The 25,906-nt window shown below is 36.6% G+C and overlaps 2 protein-coding genes across 2 annotated transcripts in view; both read left to right on the top strand.

The window, feature by feature from the left end:
* The window catches only part of GALNTL6 (polypeptide N-acetylgalactosaminyltransferase like 6), a 1,195,338-nt gene that overhangs the window by 874,708 nt on the left and 294,724 nt on the right, over positions 1–25,906 (top strand). The window lies entirely within an intron of this gene.
* LOC110588493 (ras GTPase-activating protein-binding protein 1-like) lies at positions 4,994–6,377 on the top strand. Its single transcript, XM_044912580.1, is given in 3 exon segments — positions 4,994–5,705; positions 5,708–5,998; positions 6,001–6,377. Coding segments are annotated over 3 exon segments (1,380 nt in total).

The following is a 25,906-nucleotide window of genomic DNA, read 5'->3' as shown; positions in this document are numbered from 1 at the left end:
TGTAAAAGACTTCTCAGGGCATAAGTGAGTGAAAGCCAACAATCTATGGAGTTGGCAGCCGGGAGGAAGCCGGAGAGCACTATGTCTCTAAGGAGAGACTGCAAAACAGAAGGAAAATAAGAGCATTCCCTCCATAACAGACCTGGAGACTCGGCCTGACATTCTTTGCCAGAGAGAGAGAGACACCCACAAAATTTTCCAGGAATCCCCTCCTGTTTCCATCAGCCGACAGGAGGAATGTGCTTCTGTATGTGCCCGTAAGCATTTTATGTTATTTCTACCACCAGTGATACAATAAAATCAAGTGGGTTAATTGTTAAAGAAAAGAGTTATTTCAGTTGCTTCTGAAATTAAACTAATATTATACACTGAGTAGTACTTAATCTTTCTTTAATGATTCCAGATGTCCCATATTCATAATTATGATTAGCAATTACTTTTGAAATCACTATAGTGTAGTGGAAAGAACGCTAACTGAGCTTGGTCATTCCCTAGCTGTATAATCTTTGGCAAATCATGCTTGCGATTTATCATCTGGAAAATAAAGATAATTCTATGTATCTCACAAATTTTTGTGAAGATTAAATCATATTATACAAAGTACTCATCATAGTTTCTAGGGCATAGATGGGACCTTTTAAGTGTCAATCACATTTCTTCTCCCTTAATAATGTAGATAAGGAAAAAGTAGGAGGTCAAAGGCTTAAAAAAAATCAGAACACTAGACAAAGGAATATATAATAACTAACTATAGTGAAGCCAGAAACAACCAGGAAAGATAAGTAAATAATGACGAAAAGGAGTGTGGGGTAATTTATAACAATGGCATAAACAGTACCAACAGCTTATGACTGTCTCACAGCTTCGTTGTGAGGTCCCCTTTCATTAATTCTTCATCAGAGGTTTACTTTTTACCTCCCAGATATTCATCTTCCTTTTCTTTTTAATTTTTCATACTTGATGGAGTATATTTCCTTCCTAATTTGTTTTTATTATCAATATTTTTCTTTTCAAGGGATTGTAATCTTGGACAGTCTTCCCAAGTCACTAAATTTTTTAAAGGCTCCTTTCCTGGGCATTAACACCCCTTTGTCATCTAAATAATGTATTATTCATTTGTTGTCCCTTGTCAATGATAATGTGTGTGACTCAGTCAATACTGAGAAATCCCTTTGTGTAACTTTCCTAATTATACCTCTAAACTTCCAACTACCTAATGTTTCCCCAGTCACTGATCAGGATGTCTTCCTATTCTCCATAGTGCAAGACTTGAGAAGACTATTTTTAGTTTTAACTTTTCTCTTTATAAATCACTCTCTACCTCTGGGCTAGCCATCCTTAATTTTTTCTGTCCTAAATGTACAAACCTTAAAAGAACCTTTTCCTTTTGTCATTTCATATAATTTTAAATATTTGAATAAAAAATGTTGACTTGTCTAAAAGAGATATAGGCTTCCTCTACTTTGTAGGCATTCCTAGTTCTTGGCTTTTGTGTTTTTTTGTTTTCCCCGGACTGCTTTCTACACAACAGATTAAGAGAGAAAAGCTCCACTTCGATAAATGCATTGAAGTTTTTATGAAAATGAAAAATGAGAGATAATACTTACCAATAAATATTCTCAGAGTAACTAGAAAAGATGAGTTTATCTTGTATGACTGACTTACCACATTATATATCCAATATTATTCCTTTCGTTTGCTTCCCCTGGACTACATTATTTATTTATTATTTATTTAGTTACTTATTTTTAATTGAAGTATGTTGACACTGGACTACATAATTTAAAAGTAAATCTATATCCAATTAATTTAATATGCAAGGCAATAATTCTTCAAAAATACTTATGTCAGGACACTAAATCATCAAACTGTAGCTCTGACCTTTTTGGTTAAGTGGTTATCAAGAAAATTAAGATTTTCCAAATGTTTTTTGTCATAGTAAACTATATGAATAAGACAATAAAAACAATATAAGCCTCAGAATTTCTGAGGACTGTAACCATTATATATATGTATGTGTGTGTATACATATATATATATATATATATGCATTTAGAACCCTAACAATTACATATATATATATTCATTTAGACCAGTTTTACTCCACTTTTATTGTATAATTACTTGTATATTAAATATTTAAAAAACAGTTTTAGAATGCAGGTTCTTAAATTCTTTGGTCTAAGGACCCTAACAAGCTTTTGTTTATGTGGTTATAATCTACCAAAATTTACCTAACTAAAAATTTTAAATGAGCATTTAAAAACAGGAGAACACAAGCATACATCCCACTAACCATTTGTGTGATGGTGTTTCACATGTCATCTACTCTGCACTAATGACAGAATGAGAGGGCAAAAGCAACTAATATTTTAGTATCATTATGAAAATAATTTTGAGCTCACAAACCCCTGACTGTCCTTACGAACCCCTGGACTAGAAGAACTGGCATTTTCTCAAAAAGAACAAATTTCTAAGGATGCTCCTGTTTTATGTGGATTTTAAAGATACAGCAAGGTGGGTGCACTGGGTGGCTCGGTCAATTGGGTGTCCAACTCTTGATCTCAGCTCAGGTCTTGATCTCAGGATCGTGAGTTCAAGCACCACCTTGGGCTCTGTGCTGGGCATGGAGTCCACTTAAAAAAAAAAAAGAAATATAGAATAGGGAATATAATCGATGATGTTGTGATGGCATTGTATGGTGACAGATGACAGCCACACTTGTGGTGAGTGCAGCATAACATCTAGAGAAGTTGAAACACTAAGCTGTACATGTGAAACTAATGTAACTTTGCGTGTCAACTATAATTAAAAAATAATACTACTCTCTGAATGCCTCTTAAATAAATAAACAAATAAATAAGCCACCCAGCATCTTTTGATTTTTATCTGGCCGGTGATAGGAGGATGATACTGATTTTCCACATCCAAACTTACAGTTCCATTTTAGCCTGTGACTGTTAAATCAGGTGGATCTCAAGAAGCAGGGGTGTTGATCTCTAAATAAATAAAAGTACTAAATAAAAGCATGTGTTTCACTGGAGAGCAGTTGAATAAATTAATTCAAGGTAAGGCAGTGTAAGTGTGTAATGAAAGCTTAAGTAGTGATTGTGAAGTTTAAAAAAACAAAATCACCATTCAAAACACAAGTGGATAATAGGAAGAAAGAAATGGATAGGAAGACAAACAGATGACAAAGAAACTAATGGTCATTGGTTGAAGGACATTGTTAAAATGTAAAGGACTTGAATATCACTTCAGTTTGTCTACACAGAGAAGTAATAAAACCAGGAATAGAAAACAGTGCTCATGGGATAATTAGGGAACACATTAGGCAATCATAAATATACTATATTATTAAAACATGGTTAAAATAATAGGTATTTAGACATACAACAGGATCCATATGATGCAACCTATCTTAATGGTTTTCCTGGGTGACAGATATGACTCAGAGAGAGCAATTGCAAAGTAAGTTTATTTTTTTGACCACCATTCTCACAAATTTGGCAGTGGCCTAGTTCTTCCCAGGCACCTGGATGAAAATCCACCCCATGGAGCGCCTGGGTGGCTCAGTTGGTTAAGCGACTGCCTTCGGCTCAGGTCACGATCCTGGAGTAACGGGATCGAGTCCCACATGGGGCTCCCTGCTCAGCGGGGAGTCTGCTTCTCCCTCTGACCCCCCTCCCTCTCATGCACTCTCTCTCTCATTCTCTCTCTCTCTAATAAATAAATAAAATCTTAAAAAAAAAAAAGAAAAAGAAAATCCACCCCATAAGTGTGGTCACTTGAAAGCAATTAGAAGTCCTAAAGTCTCACTAAGTTGCAAATCATAGGTTTGATTCTATAGTTCAACTGTCTTTTGCTATGTGAGAATCAAAAATACAGGGGGACCATGTACAAATAAGGAAGTGGGAGTTAGTCTGTTTCTTCTCCTTCCCTATACAGGCATACATTATTTTATTGTGCTTCACTTTATTCTTTACAGATACTGCCTTTTTTTAATAAATTGAAGGTTTATGGCAATCCCGTGTCTCAGTCACATTTTTTTAATTCTTACAATATTTCTAACTTTTTCATTATTATTATATTTGTTATGGTGATCTGTGATCAGTGACCTTTGATGTTACTATTATAATTTTGGGGTACCATGAACCATGCCCATATGAGATGGTGAACTTTTTTTTTTTTTTTAGAGAGAGAGATCATGTGCACCCACGTGAGCTGGTAGGGAGGGGCAGAGGGAGAGGGGGAGAGAGAATTCTAAGGAGGCCCAATGCATGTCTCGATCTCATGACCCTGAGGTCATGACCTGAGCCAAAACCAAGAGTCAGACACTTAACCAACTGAGCCACCCACGCGCCCCAAAGATGGTGAACTTAATAGATACTTGTATATTTCCGACTGCTCCATGGACCACCCCTCCCCGCATCAGTCTCCTTCTCCTAGGGCCTCCCTCATCCCCAAGACACAACAATATTGAAATAGGCCAACTAATAACCCTACAATGGCCTCTAAATATTCAAGTGAAAGAAAGACCCTAACATCTCTCACTTTAAACCAAAAACTAGAAATGATTAAGCTTAGCAAGGAAGGCAGGTCAAAAGCCAAGATAAGCTGAAGGCTAGGCCTCTTGTACCATCTAGTTAGCTAGGTTGTGAATGCAGAGGAAGGGTCCTTGAAGGAGAAAGGTAATACTCCAGTGAACACAGTGAATGATAAGAAAGAGAAACAGCTTTATTGCTGATATGAAAAAGTTTTAGTGGTCTAAACAGAAGATTAAACCAGGCACAACATTCCCCTAAGCTAAAGCCTGATCCAGATCAAAGCCCTCACTCTCTTCAGTTCTGTGAAGGCTGGGAGAGGTGAGGAAACTGAAGAAAAGTTGGTTGGGGCGGACGCAGTTGCGTGAGGGGATTTTGCCTTCTGCTGTACTGTGGAGCAAAGCTTGTTCCTCTCCTGCTCAGCCGCACAGGTTGAATTGACCAAAGCAATGGTTATGGAGAAGCCTAGTTCCCTGCTGGTCAGGCGGGAATTTGTGAGACAATATTACACACTGCTGAACCAGGCCCCAGACATGCTACACAGATTTTATGGAAAGAACTCTTCTTATGTCCATGGGGGATTGGATTCAAATGGAAAGCCAGCAGATGCGGTCTATGGACAGAAAGAGATCCATAGGAAGGCGATGTCACAAAACTTTACCAATTGTCACACTAAGATTCACCATGTTGATGCTCATGCCACTCTGAATGATGGTGTAGTGGTCCAGGTGATGGGGTTGCTCTCTAATAACAACCAGGCTTTGAGGAGAGTCATGCAGACATTTGTCCTTGCTCCTGAGGGCTCTGTTGCAAATAAGTTCTACGTTCACAATGATATCTTCAGATACCAAGATGAGGTCTTTGGTGGCTTTGTCACTGAGCCTCAGGAGGAATCTGAGGAAGAGGTAGAGGAACCTGAAGAAAGACAGCAGACACCTGAGGTGGTACCTGATGACTCTGGAACTTTCTATGATCAGACTGTCAGCAATGACTTAGAAGAACATTTAGAGGAACCTGTTGCTGAACCGGAACCAGATCCTGAACCAGAACCAGAGCAAGAACCTGTATTTGAAATCCAAGAGGAAAAGTCTGAGCCAGCATTGGAAGAAACTGCCCCTGAGGATGCTCAGAAGAGTTCTTCCCCAGCACCTACGGACATAGCTCAGACTTGAGGACATTTTCTTGGGTATCTGTGACCAGTAAGAACCTTCCACCCAGTGGAGCTGTTCCAGTTACTGGGATACCACCTCATGTTGTTAAAGTACCAGCTTCACAGCCTCGTCCAGAGTCTAAGCCTGAGTCTCAGATTCCACCGCAGTGGCCTCAGAGGGATCAAAGAGTGCGAGAACAACAAATAAATATTCCTCCCCAGAGCGGACCTAGACCAATCCGTGAGGCTGGTGAGCAAAGTGATGTTGAACCCCAAAGAATTGTGAGACACCCTAATAGTCACCAACTTTCATTGGCAATCTGCCACATGAAGTGGACAAATCGGAGCTTAAAGATTTTTTTCAAAGTTATGGGAATGTGGTGGAGCTACGCATTAACAGCGGCGGGAAATTACCCAGTTTTGGTTTTGTTGTGTTTGATGATTCTGAGCCTGTTCAGAAGGTCCTTAGCAACCGGCCCATCATGTTCAGAGGTGAGGTCCGTCTGAATGTGGAAGAGAAGAGTACTCGAGCTGCCCGGGAAGGGGACCGTCGAGATAACCGCCTGCGGGGACCTGGAGGCCCTCGAGGTGGGCTGGGTGGTGGAATGAGAGGCCCTCCCTGTGGAGGCATGGTGCAGAAACCAGGATTTGGAGTGGGAAGGGGAATTGCTCCAAGGCAGTGAATTGCTCTTCGATTGATCTTCACGCAGCAGTACAAATCTCCTAGCTCCTGCAGAATGGTTAATTTCTTACACCAGCGTTTGGTATCCTGGAGTTTGACCCTAGTCTATTATAAACTGCTTAAGTTTGTACAGTTTTACTTTTTGTGTTAATTATGTGTGCTCCCTCTCCCGCCCTTCCCTCTCCTCACCGTTTAGTCCTTCACTTCCAATTTTGTGGAATGATATTTTAGGAAAAACAGATTTTTAAAGAAGAGAAAAAGACTGAATTTCCTTGCTTTACTTTTGCATATACAGACTGGATTTTTTTTAACAGCCGTTTCCCCAAAGGAATGTGTCTTGCTTATTACTGACATTTGGTATGTTTCATTCGTTGGAATATTTCTTATTTTCTATGTGTTTCAAAAGCCTGTGAGAAACACAGGATTTGATAAACATTTTGAAGGCAGGAAAAATCCAAATTGTTTCTTCTTTGAGAGTCATGACTACCTTCTGGTATGTAGAAATTGCCATTGGAAAAATTGACAGTTTTGATTCTTGCTGGTATAGTTAAAAAAATAAAAGGTGTTAGTAGAGTGTTTTTTTTTTCTTTTGATATATGATCACAAAACAATTATAAACCTGTTTTTACCATTTAAATTGTGAGAAAGGTTTTAAATGTCTAGAATGCAACTGATACAGATTTCTTTTGAAGTAGTTTTTTCATGTTTAATTTGTATTTGCAAAACAAAACAAAACAAAACAAAAACAAAAACAAAGAAACCCCAAAATCCAAATAACACAAAACCAGAGCAAAACTGTTGTGCCTTCTATTTATCTTTGATTCCAGCCTTGGCAGTTGTTTAAAGAAAAAAAAAAAAAGTCTAGATTTGTTTTATCAGGTGTAGAGTATGTTGGGAATTGAAGAATCCCTCTTTCACCTGGTATGTCTTCTGTTCATTTGTTATGCCTATTCTTAAAATTGAGTCTCAAACTGGAATGCCTTTAAGGACAGATATGCTTCTATGAGAGGTCCTTTGACCTAAGCAGTCCAGCATTTGTATTGTTTTATTTCGGTAAATATTCAGAATCCTAATCATAGCCCATAAAAAGGAATATGACTTTAATATTGGACTTTGTGCTTGAGTGTCTGCCCGTTTTTTTTTTTCTTTAAATCATAGCCATATGGTAAATTTTCTATTTTGTTATGGTTCTCTTTTATTGATGGGCATGCAGTGGGTGTTTCTTGGAAATGGCCAATTTTTATTAAAATATCTCTGGAAGAAAATTTTAAAAAAAAGTTGGTTGGTTCATGAGGTTTAAGGAAAGAAGCCACCTCCGTTACAGAAGAGTGAAAAGTGAAGCAGCAAGGGCTGATATAGAAGCTGCAGCAAGTTATCCAGAAGATCCAGCTCAGATAATTAATGAAGGTAGCTGCACTAAACAACAATTTTTCAATGCAGATGAAACAGCCTCCTATTGGGAGAAGATGCCATATAGGACTTTCAGAGTTAGAGAGGAGAAGTCAATGCCTGCCTTCAAAGCTTCAAAGGACAGGCTGACTCTATTGTTAGGGGCCAATGCAGCTGGGCAGCTGGTGACTTTAAGTTGAAGCCAGTGCTCACTGACCATTCTGCAAATCCTAAGGTTTTTAAGAATTATGCTAAATCTACTCTGCCTGTGCTCTATAAATGGAACAACAAAGCTTGGATGACAACACACCTGCTTACGACATGGTTTACTAAATATTATAAGCCCACTGTTGAGAACTACTGTCCAGAAAGAAAGATTTCTTTCAAAACTGGCTGCTGGTTGAGAGTGTGCCTGGCTACCCTAGAGCTCCAATGGAGATAAACAATGAGGTTGATGTTATTTTCATGCCTGCCAATACAACATTCATTCTGCAGTCCATAGATCAAGAAGTAATTTCAATTTTCAAGTCTTATTACTTAAGAAATACATTTTGTAAGGCTCTAGCGCCATGATAGTGATTCCTCTGATGGATCTGGGCAAAGTAAATTGAAAACCTTCTGGAAAGGATTCACCATTCTAGATGCCATTAAGAACGTTTTTGATTCGTGGGAAAAGGTCGAAATATCAACATGAACAGGAATTTGGAAGAAGTTGATTCCAAACCTGATGGATGACTTTGAGGGGTTCAAAACTTCAATATTGGAAGTAATTGGAGATGTGGTAGAATGGCAAGAGAACTAGAATTAGAAGTGGAGCCTGAAGATGGAACTGGATTGCTACAATCTCATGATTAAACCTGAATGGATGAGGAGTTGCTTCTTATGGGTGAGCAAAGAAAAATGTTTTTGAGATATAATCTACTCCTGGCAGACTGTTGAAGTGACAACAAAGGATTTAGAATATTCTGTAAACTTCGTTGATAAAGCAGCAGCAGAATTTGAGAGGATTAACTTCAATTTTGAAAAAGTTCTACTGTGGGTAAAATGCTATCAAACAGCATTGCATGGCATAGAGAAACTGTTCATGAAAGTAAGATTCAATGCAGCAAACTTTATCGTTGCCTTATCTTAAGAAATTGCCGCAGCCACTCCAAGCCTTCAGCAACCACCACCCTGATCAGTCAGCAATCCACAACAATGAAGCAAGACCCTCCACTGGCAAAAAGATTAGAACTCACTGAAAGCTCAGCTGAAGGCTAGCATTTTTTAGCAATAAAATATTTTTAATTAAGGGGTGTAAATTGATTTTCTTAAACATACTGTTACTGCACACAATAGACTACAGTATGGTGTAAACATAACTTTTATATGTATCAGGTAACCAAAAAATCCCTTTGAGTCGCTCTGTTGCAGTATTCACTGTATTGTGGTGGTCTGGAACTGAACCTGAACCTACAATATCTTAGAGCTATGCCTGTACCTGAGAAGCTCCTTCCCAATATGAAAACAGATTTTTGACTCCAATAGGTGGTTTTGACTGGTTGGAATCAAACTGGTGATCCTTTGTCTTTCTGGGTTTGGCTGGTGCTTAGAGTTATCTCCTTCATGACATGATCCTGAGTTCCTCGGACCTCCCACGGCTGGAAACTTCCCACCTACATTCTATGACATGGGCAATTTTGTCACTATTCCAGCCAGTTGTGGCTCCTTCTATAGCCACTGAGCATCAGGAGGCCACTGGCAGCTTCCCTCAGCTGACTCTCCTCTCCCCTCTAGTCTGTCTCTGGAACAGAATCTAAGACTTCCAATTGTGGGCTTTGCATCACACATGTCCACATCTCTTCCTTTCTTTTGACAAACTCTGGAGGCTCCATTATTTGCCAAAATGCGGTCCTATGCTCTGCTGCCATCGACCCGCCCAGCCAGCTCTCAAGCTTTAGAATTCTTGAAGGTGACACAGACAAAAGTTCACTTTGTCACCCAAACTGTGTGTTTGGGGGAAAGAAAGAGAATCATATATCACATTTTCCAGGTGGTTGGTCCTCCGGAAATTCAGTTCTCTAAGGAGGTATCTTCCTATGCACCCCCCCAAAAAAGAAGGAAGTAAGGCACATAAGATAACTCATTCCAAAGCAACCTTCAAGATTCCTTCCCTAATTTCCAATTCCTGGCCTTTTCATGCCATCAATATGAATGAAAAGTATAAAGTCATCTAACTAGTTTACCCCAACTTCTTTCTTGCAAATTTTGCATGGTAATATTTGACACTTCAGCTAACACTTTATTTTAATATCCTGATGTGTATATGTAAATATATGTATTAATAATGTATTATATATATATATACAAACAAGTATACAGTTTAAATAAACATACAATTAGGTAAGACTCTATATGTCATACACATGTACACATATGCATATATATATACACACATGTAAGGTCCAGTCTATCATAGTAATTTTCACAGATGTGTGGTTTAGGAAGAGAACTGAGCTCATCTTATCAATTACCTTCTTTCAGATTCTTCAAAAAGGAAGAAAAAAGCAGGGAGTTTCTCCTAGAAATAAGTCCTCAATAAAAACAGACTAAAAGGAAAGAAGGGTCTTATGTGAAGGACTGAAATATGACATCCTCAAATCCTCACTAATTCCGAGAAAGAATATGACCAGATACTATAATCATGAGAGAAGGCCCAGCCACAAAGAGTTATATAACAAAAGATTTGCCATGAACACATAAAAGGGCATTCTAAATTATGTTCCGATAGATAAGCTTAGTGCTTTGGACCAGCAATAAAATATTGATGTATTACAAAAAGAAAAAAAAAGAACTTTTAATTTATTTTTCTTTCTCAGTAAAGATTTTGTTTTCTGAAAAAGGTAAACCAAATACTGATAGAAGCAATTGAGGCCTACAATAGATTGTAAGCATGTAAATACTCTAGATAAGTGAGTATAAGACACTTGAAACAAACTTCAAAGATTACTGAGCAAATTTACAGAAGATATCAGGGAACTTCAGTTAACATTCCATCCATAAGAATTTATCAAGAATGGAAGAAATCCTAGAAGTATAAAACAAATCAATGCAGTCCTGAAAAAAATCCACCAAACACAGGTAATTACTGATTTTAATACACGTTATTAAAATGATGGTTTTCAACCATCTTGAAAGGAAGTTGGTAACCAAAAGTTGGTAACCAAGTCAACATGGCCTCACTGACTTTATTTAGGCCTAAGTAATTTGATTTCTCCCTAAAATATGCCTATGATTATGGCTGATAAAAAATGCAATCCAGAAATCTGGATCTGAACAAGACAAATATTTCCTAATACAGATCTTCCTTGACTTACCATGGGCTTACATCTTGATAAGCTTATAGCGAGTTAAAAATATCATCAGTTAAAAATGCATTTAATACACCTAACCTACCGAACATCATAGCTCAGCCTACCCTGCCTCGAACGCACTCTTTTCACTTATATTAGCCTATAGTTGGGCAAAATCATCAAATACAAAGCCTATTTTATAATAAAGTATTGAATATTGCATGTGATTTATTGAATACTGCCCTGAAAGTAAAAAACAGAATGGTCATCATCTGGGTACAGAATGTTTGCAAATATATTGGTTGTTTACTCTGTGATCACATGGTTGACCAGGAGCTGTGGCTGACCAGCATCACAGGAGAGGATCTACCACATATTGCTAGCCCAGGAAAAGATCAAAATTCAAAGTACGGTTTCTATTGAATACAGATTGTTTTTACTCCATGCTAAAGTCAAAAAATTGTAAGTCAGACTATTGTAAGTCAGGGATCATCTGTATTCTTAAAAACAACATGAAGGAATGTTGAAGGATATTGATAACATAAAGGGGATTTATAACTGGTTGAGTGACTAATGACCAAAGATACTAATTTGAATGGATGTGATTGGAAAGGAATTGCTATCATTTATTTCTTCACTGAGCATGTGCTGAATGCACTGTTGGTAGTTTCTACTGAAGGTAGGATTCCTCAATTGTCTAGTTAGTCTGAGACTCCAGAGCCAGTGTGGTTTACCCGGTGATGCAAGTAGATACAAGGTCAGCCTACCTAACATAGGCAAACTGCTAGGGGACAACAAATTGACCTTTCCCAAAGGAACAAGCAAGGAGGTATTCTAATTTCTCCATTACCTATTACTTTGTTCCCTGCAAGAACTGTTAGCCCTGATGACATCTAGTCTTGCTTCTTATCCCTTTTAAGAGCAGGTTTTTCCCTCTGCTTTACAAAGGCATACAAAACAAATAAGAATGATTTCTAAACAAAGAGGGTTTTTTAAAATATAAACTTGAGATATTTTATGGTCTCCCTTGCTTCAGACAAGCAGTCTATCTATGGAAAGAGAGGAACCATACTTCATTTTCACAGACAATGTAACAGTCTGTTAATCCCATCTGTTTCCTGTAAGAAGGAAAAAATTGTTACATATGGGGCTCAAGGAGCCTGAGGCTTCATGGTACATGTCTCAAGATCTTTACCCAAGAAGTAGAAATTCAGCAGTGTGGTTTATGTAAGTAGGTTTTATTTTCTTTTAGAGACACCAGGGTGTCTTTTTCTCACATCTTTTATTTTATTTATTGATAACTTTTCAAAGATTGATTGAAGATGTGTTCATTGGGCGCCTGGGTGGCTCAGTTGGTTGGGCGACTGCCTTCGGCTCAGGTCATGGTCCTGGAGTCCCGGGATCGAGTCCCGCATCGGGCTCCCTGCTCGGCGGGGGGCCTGCTTCTCCCTCTGACCCTTCCCCCTCTCATGTGCTCTCTGTCTCTCTCATTCTCTCTGTCTCAAATAAATAAATAAAATCTTTAAAAAAAAATAAATAAAAAAAATAAATAAAATAAAAAATAAAAAAAAAAAAAGAGAAGATGTGTTCATTGATTCAGGTTGGATAAATGGACTTTTCAGTAACTTTTCAGTCTAAGATTTCCTTGGTGGGTATTTTGTCATAGAACAGTAGCTAAGTTTGATGAGCCTAGACTTAGACCTCAGATATTCACATATCTATGAAACAGGGTCATTACTCAGGTAGACAAATTCAATACAGAGAGTAATTGCTATAATTCTTGGTAGCAGACAAGCAAGCAACTGAAATTGATTCAGACTAACTTAAGGAAAAGAATAAAGAATTTGATTTCCTAGAATGCTATTGAGTTTGTCACAGAACCTTAAGAAGAATATAGCATCCAGGCTGAGAAGACAAGATCCAAGTTGCATCTGGGGCTCTCATTTACAGGAAATATGGGCAGTTTCTCTAGAGTCCTGCCATCAGGATGGCCTTCTGTCCTTAGATGGCTCTTTCCAAGTTTAAATTCCTTAAAAGAAAATCTTATTGGCTGGGCTTGAGTCAAACTTCAAAACTTATCTATGATAGGGATTGGTGGCAATCAGAGTTGATAATCTGATTAGGACTTCAAGGAATGGAGGTTCCACAAAAGAAAACTATTGCTAGGTCTCTTTTCCAGAAGAAAGGACAAGGAGAAGCAAGCAATAATAATATTTACTACAAAGAAAGTAGTTTACTGCATCTCCAGTTTGAATTTTGTATGTTAAATTAAGGTTTTAACTCTTGGATTGGGCAATGAGTTCACAGATGTTCATTTTTTATTATGTAAATAAAGAAGAAATAAAAGATAAAAGGAGGCCATGTGTAGACCAATGATAATGTGTATGAATGAACAATTATGATTTGATACATAGTATAAACCTAAGATACAAAAATTTTTTAATTTTAAAAATTTAGCAAAATTTAAAAATATCATCCTTATTATCATACAGAAAAATCCAAATGGACCAGATATATTTTGAATATTTAAAACAACTTATTTACTTCCATTTCTGGATAACAATATGATAAATAATCAGGTTATAAAGCAGTTAGAAAATTCTCCTGATTCAGATCTCCCCTACTACTTCCTTAAGTCACAAGTTGCAAGTTTAACTTAGCTATACTAGGTCTTCAGCTCTTTCATATAAATATTAGAATCAATTTGTCAGATTTAACATATGTACACACACACACACAAAACTATTGGAACTTTCATTGGGATTGTACTGAATCTATAGATCATCTTCAAGAGACTCAACATTTATGCAATTACTTAATTTTCTAACTCAAAAACATCCTCTCATCTATTCTCATTCCATCTCATCCTATTTTGTTCTACCTCTCCATTTATTAAGTAATTTTTAATATGCCTCTATTATATCTGTACTGTTCTCTGTAGAGGTCCTTGCAAAAGATCTGTTAGATTTATTCCTAGGACATTTTATAGTTTGTGTTGCCATCATAAATGGTGTCTTTTTCTTTAAATGTTTTTTTTCTAAATGTTTGTTACTTCTGTACAGACATGCAATTGGCTTTCGTGTAGTTAACTATCTTTCTAAATTCTTCCATCATTTCTCATTACTTGCCTTTATGCTCTTGGTTGTTTTGTGTATACAACCAAATCATTTTCAAAGAATGACAGTATTTTCTTGTTTCAAATCCTTATGCTTTAATTAATTTATTTTTTAATTACACTGACTAGACTATAAAACGATGTTAAAGACAATAAAGCAGTGACAGATATCTTTGTCTTGTCCTGGATTTCAAAAAGAATACTGCTTACAATTTTCCATTTAGAATAATGTTTGCGAACACCAACAGGTTAAGAAAATTGGTTTATAGGGCGCCTGGGTGGCTCAGTTGGTTAAGCGACTGCCTTCGGCTCAGGTCATGATCCTGGAGTCCCGGAATCGAGTTCCGCGTCGGGCTCCCTGCTCGGCGAGGAGCCTGCTTCTCCATCTAACCCTCCCCCTTCTCATGTACGCTCTCTCTCTCTCTCATTCTCGCTCTCTCAAATAAATAAATAAATCTTAAAAAAAAAGAAAATTGGTTTATATTACAAGCTTATTTTTTATCATGATTGAGCATTGAATTTAATTGCATGCTTTTTCTACATCAGTTGAGATAACTGTATGATTTTTAGTATTTTAATCAATGTGGTGATTGAAAATGGTAGCATTTGAAAAATTAATTCGTACTTTGATTCTTAGAACAAACTCGATTTGGTCACAATTTATTATCTCTTTATAAACTTTTAGATTTGTATTATAAATGTTCTGCATAGGACACTTACATAGTTTAACAATTAAAAGGTTTGTAATATTTTTAAATCTCATCTTTTTGATTTTGATATCAAGATTAAATCAGTCTTTTGGGCGCCTGGGTGGCTCAGATGGTTAAGTGTCTGCCTTCGGCTCAGGTCATGATCTCAGGGTCCTGGGATCGAGTCCCGCATCGGGTTCCCTGCTCAGTGCAGAGCCTGCTTCTCCCTCTCCCTCTGCCACTCCCTCTGCTTGTGCTCTTCTGTCTATCTCTCTGTCAAATAAATAAATAAAATCTTTATTAAGATTAAATCAGTCTTTTACAATGAACTGAGAATGGTGAAGTGTGAGAATCTGATGATTGGATCTTTGAAAATGTGGAAGAACTTACTCATAAAATCATCTCTGATGGCTGTTTCATATGCAGGAGACATTTTTCAATAGTTACTAGGCTATTAGGACCTGTTGCTTCCTAAGCTATGTTTGGAAAGTTATTCTTTAAGAATTTGTCCACTTCATGACAGTGGACATCTTTGTCTTTCTCTCTGTCTCTGTTTCTCTGTATGTCTCTGTCTCTATTTCTCTCTCTATCTCTGTCTCTCTCCATCTCTGTCTCTATCTATGTCTCTCTCTCTCTCTCTGTCTCTCATCATATCAATCTCACCTAAGGTTTATATAATTTTTTAGTCATTTAGAATCCAACTTCTGACATTGTTGATCTGGTCTATTTTTTTTTTCATTATCATTTATCTACCATTATCCACTTCCTTTCCTTAGGCTTACTTTTATTTCTTTTAAGAACTTAGAGTTGGACATTTATCTCATTGATTTTCAGCACTTCTCCTTTCCTAATATAATCATCTAAAACAATAAATTTCCACTGAAGCTCCACTTTTGCTGATCCCACAAACGTTTATATATAATATTTTCGCTTTCTTTAGTTTGAAGTGTTTTTAAAATTTCCATTATGATTTCTTCTTTGACCTATGACTTATTTTAAAATGCATGTTTTATATCTGAATATATGAAGGTTTGTTGATTGATTTATAATAACTTTTAATTGATCTGAAGTCAGAGAGTATAGTGTATACAGCCCTGTCTTTTCAATTTTGTTAAACCTTGACTTATGGACTAGTATAAAAATATTTTTTAATTAGGAAGATGTGTATTTTCTATTTGTCAAGAAAATCTAAAAAAATCAAGTATACAAAAGTAAGTTCTATATATGTGCAGTAGATGAAACTCAATATCTGTGCTGCTCAAAACTTCCATGGACTTGATGATTTTTTTCTCTGCTTTATTTATCAACAGCTGATGAGATTGTATTGAAATATCCCTCTATGATCATGTTATTGAAAATTTCTCCCTTTACTTTTATCAAATATTTCTATTTTTATATTTTGAGGCGATTTCATTAAACACATTTACAGTTTCTATATCTTTATGGTAACTTGAAACTTTTATCATCAGGCAGCAAATGCCTTTTCTTAGCCTTTGACTAAGACAAATATAAAGACACCAGCAATTTTTTATGTGTGTATATGTATATTTAATATCTTTTTCTATTTTTTACTTTCAATTTTTCTGTGCTTATGTTTCAGCTCTATCTCCTACACGCAGCATCTTACCAAGTTTTAGATCTGATCTGACAGTTTTTATACTTTCAAATGGCAAGTCCATTTATGCTTATTGTGATTATTGATACGTTTATATTTGTTCCTTCCATTTACCTTTTTTTCTGCTTGATCTTTTTTTTTATTTTCACTATTTGAAACTTTTTAAAGTTGTTTGACTGCATTTTTTCCCATTCTTTCTCCCTGTTGTTTCGAAACCATGCATTTAATTTTTGTTCCTTTTATCCATGAAATAGCAGCATTATATTTGTGAATAAATAAGTGAATAAATCTAAAACCATTTTGACCTCTCTCTCAAGGAAAACAAAATCATCACTCTTTAGCTTACATACTGTTACTGTCCAATATTTCGGTGCTATCTTTTTTTAACTTCCACTGTTCATTATTTCATGGAGACCTTTTTTGTTTGGACTCAAATCTTATGTTTGCCATATTGTGTTATTTGTTTACCATTTCTCTATGTATAACAAACCATCTTTCTGGGATCGTTTTTCTACTTTATAAAGTATGTTTTTTAGAGCAGGTCTGTAGATGATATAGTCTATCAGAGTTTTTTTCTACCTTATTTTTTGTTCCATAAGATGTCTTAATCCTTATCCTTGAAAGATTGTTTTGCTAGACTCAAACTGTAGCCTGACATCTATTTCCAGTCAATATTTTTAGGATATGATTCTACCATCTTCAGGCTTCTAGGATTGCTGTTGAGAGGATCCTTTCCTCCAAATTGTCTTTTGGTTTTATTTTTGCTTGTGATTTTTTATTTCTCTCTGGCTATTTTTAAAACGTTCAGCTTTGGCATTCTGCACTTTCACTACTATATGTCTAGGCATGGATATCTTTTTATTTGTTCTCCCTGAAATGCAATATACTCCCCAGATCTGTGGGTACATGATTTTCTTGAAATATTATAGTCATTACCTTTTAAAATCGGTTTCCTCTCCTTTCTCTCAATTATTATCCTTTGGACCTCAAAGTAGATATAGGTTTGACCTTCTCATTTTATCCTCCATGTCTTTTGATCCTTCTTTAATGATTTCCATCCCCTTATCTCTCATTGCAGCATTACAAATAAATTCTTCAGGTATGTCTTCCCATTCAGCAATTCCCTTTCAACAGTGTCTATCATAACATTTTACTTGTGTGTTAAATTTTTGCTCTCAGCAACTGTATTTTTCACTTCTTACTATTTTACTTTTTAAAAAATCTGTCTTTGCATTCCTGAAGGTTTCTTGTTGTATATTTATCTTTTTAATTGTATTCTTTATTTCCCTGAGTATTTAATACAGAACCATTGAGTATTCCCTACCTAACATTTCAACATCTGCAAATCTTCAGGGTATAAAGGCATTTGATGTTTGGTTATCTTTGTTGTGAGTTTACTTCTTCACTTCTGGGAGTCCAGTGAACTAAACTGGAGGAAGTTTTCCTTCGAAGAGAATCTCATCCTATTTCTATTAGTAGCCAGAAAGAAGACCATTTCTAATATCCTAGAAGGTTTGGAATCAGGGAGGGAAGCCACAGATTCAGTTTCTATCTCAATGCTATTCCAAGTTTCAGTATCTCTGCCATGCAACTATAAGACTCCTATCTCTGGGCAATTCCACCAGCTCACAGTGTGAAGTAGCTGGCCAGCTCCCTGCTACAGGCTTCCTGAATTTTTCTCCCCACGTTGTCCAGGATCTGACTCACTGCATCTGTGGACTATATTCCAAGCTGTCCCCACCCAGGCTGATAGCCATTCCAGGCCTACATCATGTTTTTATATTTCATGGTTTGTTTCTTTGAGGACTGGTTTCTGGAGTTCCTTCTATTTTTTAGAACCATTTATGATTCATAGAGATAAGCCATCTGAGTCTTCGCTGATGTTGAGTCAGAAAATCACTCAGAGATCCTAGTTAATCATGATAATGGAAGTGGGACCAAGGTAGCATTTGATATTAGTACCTTACATTCCAATCAAAATAAAGGCATATAAATTATCTCCTAATATGCCAGGTACATTGGTTGATGTAATCAACAAATATTTATTAAGGATCTACAATGTGCTAGACACTGTTCTACACCCTTGAGATACATCAGTGAACAACACAAATCCCTGTCTTAATAGAACTTACATTCTAATATGAGAATAGGGTAGAATTATTATCATAAATGATAATCATAATAAATACATTATGTAGTATCTGATAATAAGTTATTAGAGCTTAAAAATTAGAAAAGAGAGAGCAGGTATGGAGATTGACAATGGCTTCAATTTTAAATAGAGTGGGCCTCACAGATAGGTAAGAAATGAGCAAAACGTTGAGGGAGATGAGAGGTAATAGTTTGTGAAGAACATTTCAAAGAGAAGAACCTGCTAGTGCAAAGGCCCAAAGATCAGAACATGCCTGATGTGTGCTCAGGAGAGTAAAGAGGTCAGAGTGGTTGGAGCAGAGCAAGCTAGGAGGAAGAGGGGTTAGAGGTGAGGCAGAGGTATAATTGGGCACCATATCGTAGAAGGTTTTGTGGTCCTTTTACTCTGATTGAAATGGTGAGTCATTGCAGGGTTCTGAAGAGAGATGTTGAGCCCTCACGATGCAAACAATAAAGTGACAAGAAGTGGTATGACATTTTATAAAGCCTGTTGGAATAATCTAGGCAGGAGATAGTGAAGCTGGGTGATATTTATGGAAATGATAAGAAGTGATCTGATTCTGGATATATTTTGAAGGTGGTATTTATATCCACTGCTCTGTTGAATTACCTAAAAACTTAGGGACTGGAAACAACTACTATTTGATTAGCTCACAGTTTCTGAGGATCAGGAATCTTGGAGCAGCTTTGCTTGGTGGTTCTCGTGCAGGCCTCTCACAAAGTTGCCACCATCAAAGTTTGAGCAAGAGCGGTGAACATCTCCAGACCAATTTCCAAGCTCATACACATGGCTGTTAGTAGGCCTCCAAAGGTTCCCTTCCAAGCTCATTCTCATGATGCTCCTGTTGTTTTTAACCTTCAATATTTCATTTATTCAAAACCAATTTTATTGCAACCAAAAGAGAGGCATTAACTGTACATAATACACATATATATATATTACATATAAATATATATTTTTAAGTTTAAGTTATAAATTTTTATGTATTATATGTATATACATTTTAAGTTTAAGTTATAGGAATAAAGTTTATTTCGGCAGATAGTGTTACAGAAAATTAAAGTTGCATATATTAGTATATACATAACTCAACATCCTTAATTTGGTATAAGTGTGACACATTTTCTTGCTTTCCTATGTTCTGCTAAATCATCATAACCCAAACTGCTTTATTATAAAACTCATATGCTGAAATTTGGCTTTATTGCTTTCACTTATGCTGATTCCAAACCAAAATTTTACAAGCTTCGCCTATCTCTGGGTGCATTTCATCATCACTATCATCCCAGTATGGATCACCAGCCTCTGATAAGTCTGTACCATTTTCTTCATAATCTGGAAAGAAGTCCTCCCTTTCAAGTAACTGTTGATACTTCTCTCAGTAATCTGGATCAGCTGCAGTAAAAGGAACACCATCAGATGTATAAAATGTTGGTACATTCATAACATAGTTAAGATCATTTTCAGGTGTTGCTTCTCTGTACATTGAGGTTGCATGAACTCTACCCTAACTACTTCACAACATGGCAGCTGGCTTCCACCAGAGTCTATGACTCACAAGAGAACATGAGAAAACACCCAAGATGGAAACAATTATCTTTTTGTAGCCTAACCTCAGAAGGAACATCATGTCACTTCTGCATATTCGATTCATTAGTAACATGTCGGTAATTCCAGTCCACACTCAGATGGAAGAGATTATACCATGTCGTGAATACCAGGAGATGGGGATCATTGAGGGCCACCTTTGAGGCTGCCTACCACACAGATAGAACAGTAGGATTTTCTGATAGGTAGGACCTGGGTTATGAGGAAAAAAAGAGCCAGGGATGACACCAAGGTTTGGGGCCTGCTCTGTTGGAAGATTGTTGTCCCACCAGCCAAACTGGAGAAATCTGAGCATGAAACAGTTTCACAGGAAAAGATGGAAAGTTTAGTTTTGATATATTGAGCCTGCAATATCTATTAAATATCCAGATGCAGATGTTAAGTAAAATATATGTGTCTGGGGTTCAGGAGAGAGGTCTGAGCTGGAGATATGGGTATCATGAGCTTATTATTGGTGGTCTTTGATGGTATGAGATCACTAAGGAAGAAGATGACAATCAAACTTAAAAATTATAGAGGCACCTGGGTGGCTCAGTCGGCTAAGCCTCTGACTCTTGATTTCGACTCAGGTCATGATTTCATAATCATGGGATTGAGTCCCACATTGGGCTCCATGCTCAGATTGGAGTCTGCGTGAGATTCTTTCTCCGCCCTCTGTCCCTCCCCCAATTCGTGTGTGCACACTCTCTCTATCTCTCTCAAAATAAGTAAATAAAATCTTTTAAAAAATTATCATGCTGCTCTTTTGGTCACATATGTTATGCATATAATCTTTTCAAGAACATAGAATTATTGTTCATATGGCTCCACATTGAGACAATAGGAATTTTCAAAATAAAATTCAAAGATGGTTCAAGTCAATTAAAAAAATTATTATGTTGTTTGGTAAACCTTGAATAACTTTTCCCTTTATTTTTTCACAGACATGTTATTTTAAATTAAAGTAAATGAGCAGTTCCAAAACCAAACAGCTTGGCTTCAGTTTCTGGTTCTACCATTTACCAGCTGAATACCCTGGAAAATGATTTAACCTGACTCTGCCTCATGTTCCTTGTCTGCAAAATGGGAAGAGTAATAATGCCTACTCATAGAGGGGATTTTGACAATAAATTAGTTAATTTATGTCAAGGACTTGGAACAGTGCCCACTACATAGTAAACCTTATGTGATTTTAGCTATTATTATTCTTTAAACTTTTCTTGATTTCCTTAACCAACCTTTAAGCTTCCTTCAAGCTTTTGGTCAAAATTCCTTCACTTGTTTCAAAACATCTAACTCTAAGCATATCATAATTTTATAGCTTCTGCGGAACAGCACAAAGCAGGTAACATTCCTCTGGAAAGTCTTCATCCAAATTTTCTTTCTTCAAGGCCAATATTCTCATATTCTTCAGCTCTTTATTCTGCAGAGAAATTTAGGGACAATCTTTTGTTAATAAATATGCCCTAGGGACCTTGTCTTCCATTCCTTCCTTTTATGTTTCACGCTGGGTGTTTTCATGCCCACATACACGTCTTCTGTCTGAGTCAAAAGAGGTGATGGTCACCTGAAATCTTCTGTCCTTCCCACCTTCTTGGCCCCCTTCCCACCTGCACTCACACTTTACAGCCCCAGACCTGCCAGGGCTCAGAGATTCTCTGAGTCCCCTGATGAAGCACACGACCAATGTTGAAAAGAGAAAGGTGGCAAAGAGCAATGGAAGTGACTCAAAAAGAAGTTACATTACACAACGCCATTTAGCAGGTCAAAAAAGTCTATTGCACATCCTCTAGTTCAGAAAGCTGCTTTCAAAGACTAATCTTTATTCTCACCAGCCTGATTTTCTGTGATCTTCCTTTAACAAACACGTAACAAAGGGACCTGTAGAAGAAACAACTGAAGCTGTGCCCAGTCCCAGACTAAAACAAACAGTTCAGAGATTCCAGGCAGGTGAACTTTGTTTTTGATGTTTTATTCTCTGAAATGCCTGTTCTGTCAGCCCATAATGGCCCCGCCCCTGGCATGGGGAAGCACATTGCCTCCACAGAGCAGAGTCCCAAGTGGTTATTTAAGACAACCTAGAGACAGTGATGATTTTATACAATGCCCTTGTTCAATGACAAAATAAAATTAAAATGAATTATGGAATTAAATGTTTAAAAATGAGACAGTAACAATTAGGAAAAAAACTGAGAAAAATCAACCAAATCATAAATGAGCAGATGGATAGATTTGATCTATACAACTTAAGAAAAAACAAAAAGTAAGTGATATTGATCAGAAAAGAGATGGTTACACCAGTGTAAGAAGCAGAGCACTAATATACTTGCTACTAAAGGAGCTTTCGTATTTGAATAATAAAAAATGACAAACACTAAGAAGTAAAGGAAAAGCTGGCAATTCGCAAAAGAAAATTTCAAGTAACTAATAAACCTTTGAAAAGCATTAAACTTCACTCACAATTAAAGAGTGTAAATTACTTTAATAGATACATTATAACTCGTAAATTTGGTGGTAATTGCTTTTCTAAGATAATTCCTATTGTTGGCAGGGTGTGAGGGGAAAGGAGCACTCTAATTCTCCATTGGGGAGTGAAAATTAGAGTAATGTTCTTGGAAAGCAATTTGGCAAAACGTAACCACATTGTCTCAGATGTCTCAAAAATGTTCTTTCATTTTGATTTGCATTTATTCATTTATCATGAGGGAATCAGAGATGTGCTAAAAAAATAAGTATAAGGAATTTCATCAGTTTTATTTGTCATAGTCAGAAGTTGGAAACCACCAAATAAATTTATGAGAAGAGAGGAAATTAAAATACATTATGTCTTTCATATGCTGGGATACAAGGGGGATATTATCAATCATGTTTTCCTACCCTGTGTCAACAGGGAAATGGTATTTTGACACTCAAAAAATAAAAATACAATACCTCTAGAGTGGATATGCTGGCTAATTGAACATAATAATAATTTTAAAAGATTTAAAAAAAGAAACTTCAAGCTATTTTAACTTGATAAATTAAAATTATCCAACTCTCCCCTTCTGCTTTGTTTCTAGACTTACAAAATCTGAGTCAAATCTGTTGGGTGTTTATTTAAATTTCTTTTTGTCACTTGCTTCTAGGGAAAAAAACACTTTCAATTTGGCACATGGGACTAGTATTGGGCCCATTTGATATATACATTTTGATGAAAGTTATTAAGTTGACAATTTTTATAAAAGAAAATTAAGTTTTCCCAAAATTTATTCATTGATATGAGGAAATACCTAATTTCCTCATACTAATACGGCAAGAAAAAGCAAGATTAAAAATCTATATTTATAGTACAATCTCAATTGTGTTAAGTACTTATTCGGCAATCATTGAACATTCAAGAAATGCTTATTGTGCTCCCATTATATGCCAGGCAACACATAGTGAAAGAGGATGTGCAGAATTGGGGAGGAGATGGAACGCAGACTGAAATAATGAGCTTACAATTTATAGAAAAAGAAACTCCATTAATAAACAAATGTGTAAAATAAAAGTCTGTCAAATTTTGGTAAGAGCTACAGGACAAAATAAATCAGGGAAGAAAAATGGGGCATATCATATGTGGTAGAAGGAATGTAACTGAATTTTAAATGGTTAATCAGAAAATGCTTACATGGCATTTGATCAAAGACCTAATGGTCATATGATTGTGAGAGAAGGAGCCCTGTCTGGGAGAAAGCATTGCAGGCAGATGGGACAACATGCACAAATACCTTCGGTGAGAGTTTTCTGATATGTTCCATAAATAGCATGAAAGCCACTGTGGCTAGAGCTGAATGAACGAGGAAAAAGGAGTGTGTGCAGATCCTCTAGAGCCCCAGAGCACTTGGAAAGGAATCTTCCTTTTACTCTGGATGAGATGAGGAGCGCTTAAAAGAGCCTAAGCTGAGCCAAGGCACTAAATTAGTGAGCTTGCATTTAAAGAGATCCCTCTGGCTTCTGGCTTGAATACAAATACGAGAGGCAAATTTGGATGTACAACAACAAGTGGTAACTCCACCTCTCAAGGAGAAGCAGGTTTGGAAGGGAGTTTATTTAGAGCATGTTAACATTCAAATTTTGGCATGATTATTAGCTTTCTGGGTGGATGTATTGAGTAGGCAATTGAATATACAGTATGCAGTTAGACTTCCAGGACAAGGTGTGAGCTGCAGATGTATTAATATTAACATCTAAATGGCATTTATGGCCATTAGCCTGGATGCATTCATTGAAGAATGAGTGGAAAAGAAGGGAGCCCAAGACTGAGCTTTTGGACAATCTTAATGTTTAGAGGTCAGGTTGATGAGGAGGAGGTAAAGAGGCAGGAGCTGTAAGGGAAGCCAAAGGAAAACCAGAGTGTGTGATGTCCTGGAAGGCAGGAGAAAAGAGTGTTTGAAGAGAAGAAAGAGTTCAGCTCTGTTGAGTAAGATGAGGTCAAAGAGTGACCATTAGTTTTAACAGTCAGTATTTTTTCATGAACACGTCTGTGTAAGTATGTAGGGCTGGGTGTGTGAGTATTTGGATGGGGGTGTCATGAGTATATAAGGCAAAATCTTAACAGTGGTTGGATGTGCATTATTTGTACAGTAAGGAAAAATATATTTTAAGTAAACTATAACAATCAATATAATTCATGAACAGATGTATTATAAGTTGTTTTCAAAAGCTAAATAGATTTGATAATTAATGTCAGATTACTGATTTTCCATTCTTTCCAACCACACATCTTGATACCATTTTTCTTATTAAAATAAAAAAGCTTAGTGGAAAGCGTAGAGCTTCTAGTAGTCTGAAGAAATATGAGTTCCTTTTCTCCATCCCTCCTTCATAAAATAGCCCCACAAGTTAACATAGGATTTATCTCACATAATTTCTCTGTCCCAGGGGCACCTGGGTGGCTCAGTCAGTTAAGCACAATTTCTGTGTCTGTTTCATCTATAAAATAGGATTGTTGAATGGATTAAATGTGTTACAATGTATACAGCTTTTAGAACAGTGCCTGGAACCCCATATGAATGGCAAAGACCTCACCAACACTATTCTTTGTTTAAAAGTTGTAAACAGTAAAACTTTGAAAGAGAAGCTACTGAAGTAAAGTGTCAAGACCACAGATTTTAAAGCTGAGCATACCCGAGTATGAATCCCAGTTCCGTCACTTGCCGGTACCAAGGCCTGGAGCACATCCCATAACCTCTTGCTCAATTTCTCTATCTGTAAAACGACTTTAAACTATCCGTTTGACTGGTATGTTGGGATCTTTAGAGTATGCAGTACATCTATGTTTTGGGTGTTTGGGGTCTATAATGTTCCCTTGTCTTTATTTATAAGAATTTATATTTGAAAATTTTGGGCTGTTATATGTGCATCTCAGTTACAGCTTTTTTTTTTCCCTTAGGGCAACTCTATAAGAAATGTAGTATTTCTATCTCCTGTATTATTCAAAGTTCTCCAGAAAAACAGAACTGATAAGATGTATATACACACACACACAAAGGGAGGGAGGAAGGGAGGGAGGGAGAGAGAAGGAGAGAGTGACGGACAGAATGAGAGAGAGAGAGAGAGAGATTTTATTTTAAGGAACTGGCTCACATAATTGTGGAGGCTGACAAGTCCAAAATCTGCAGGGAAGGGTG

Source organism: Neomonachus schauinslandi, chromosome 2 (genome assembly GCF_002201575.2).
Source record: "Neomonachus schauinslandi chromosome 2, ASM220157v2, whole genome shotgun sequence".
Lineage (NCBI taxonomy): Eukaryota > Metazoa > Chordata > Mammalia > Carnivora > Phocidae > Neomonachus > Neomonachus schauinslandi.
Note: the sequence above shows the minus strand (reverse complement) of the source record. Positions and strands in the feature narration are given on the sequence as shown.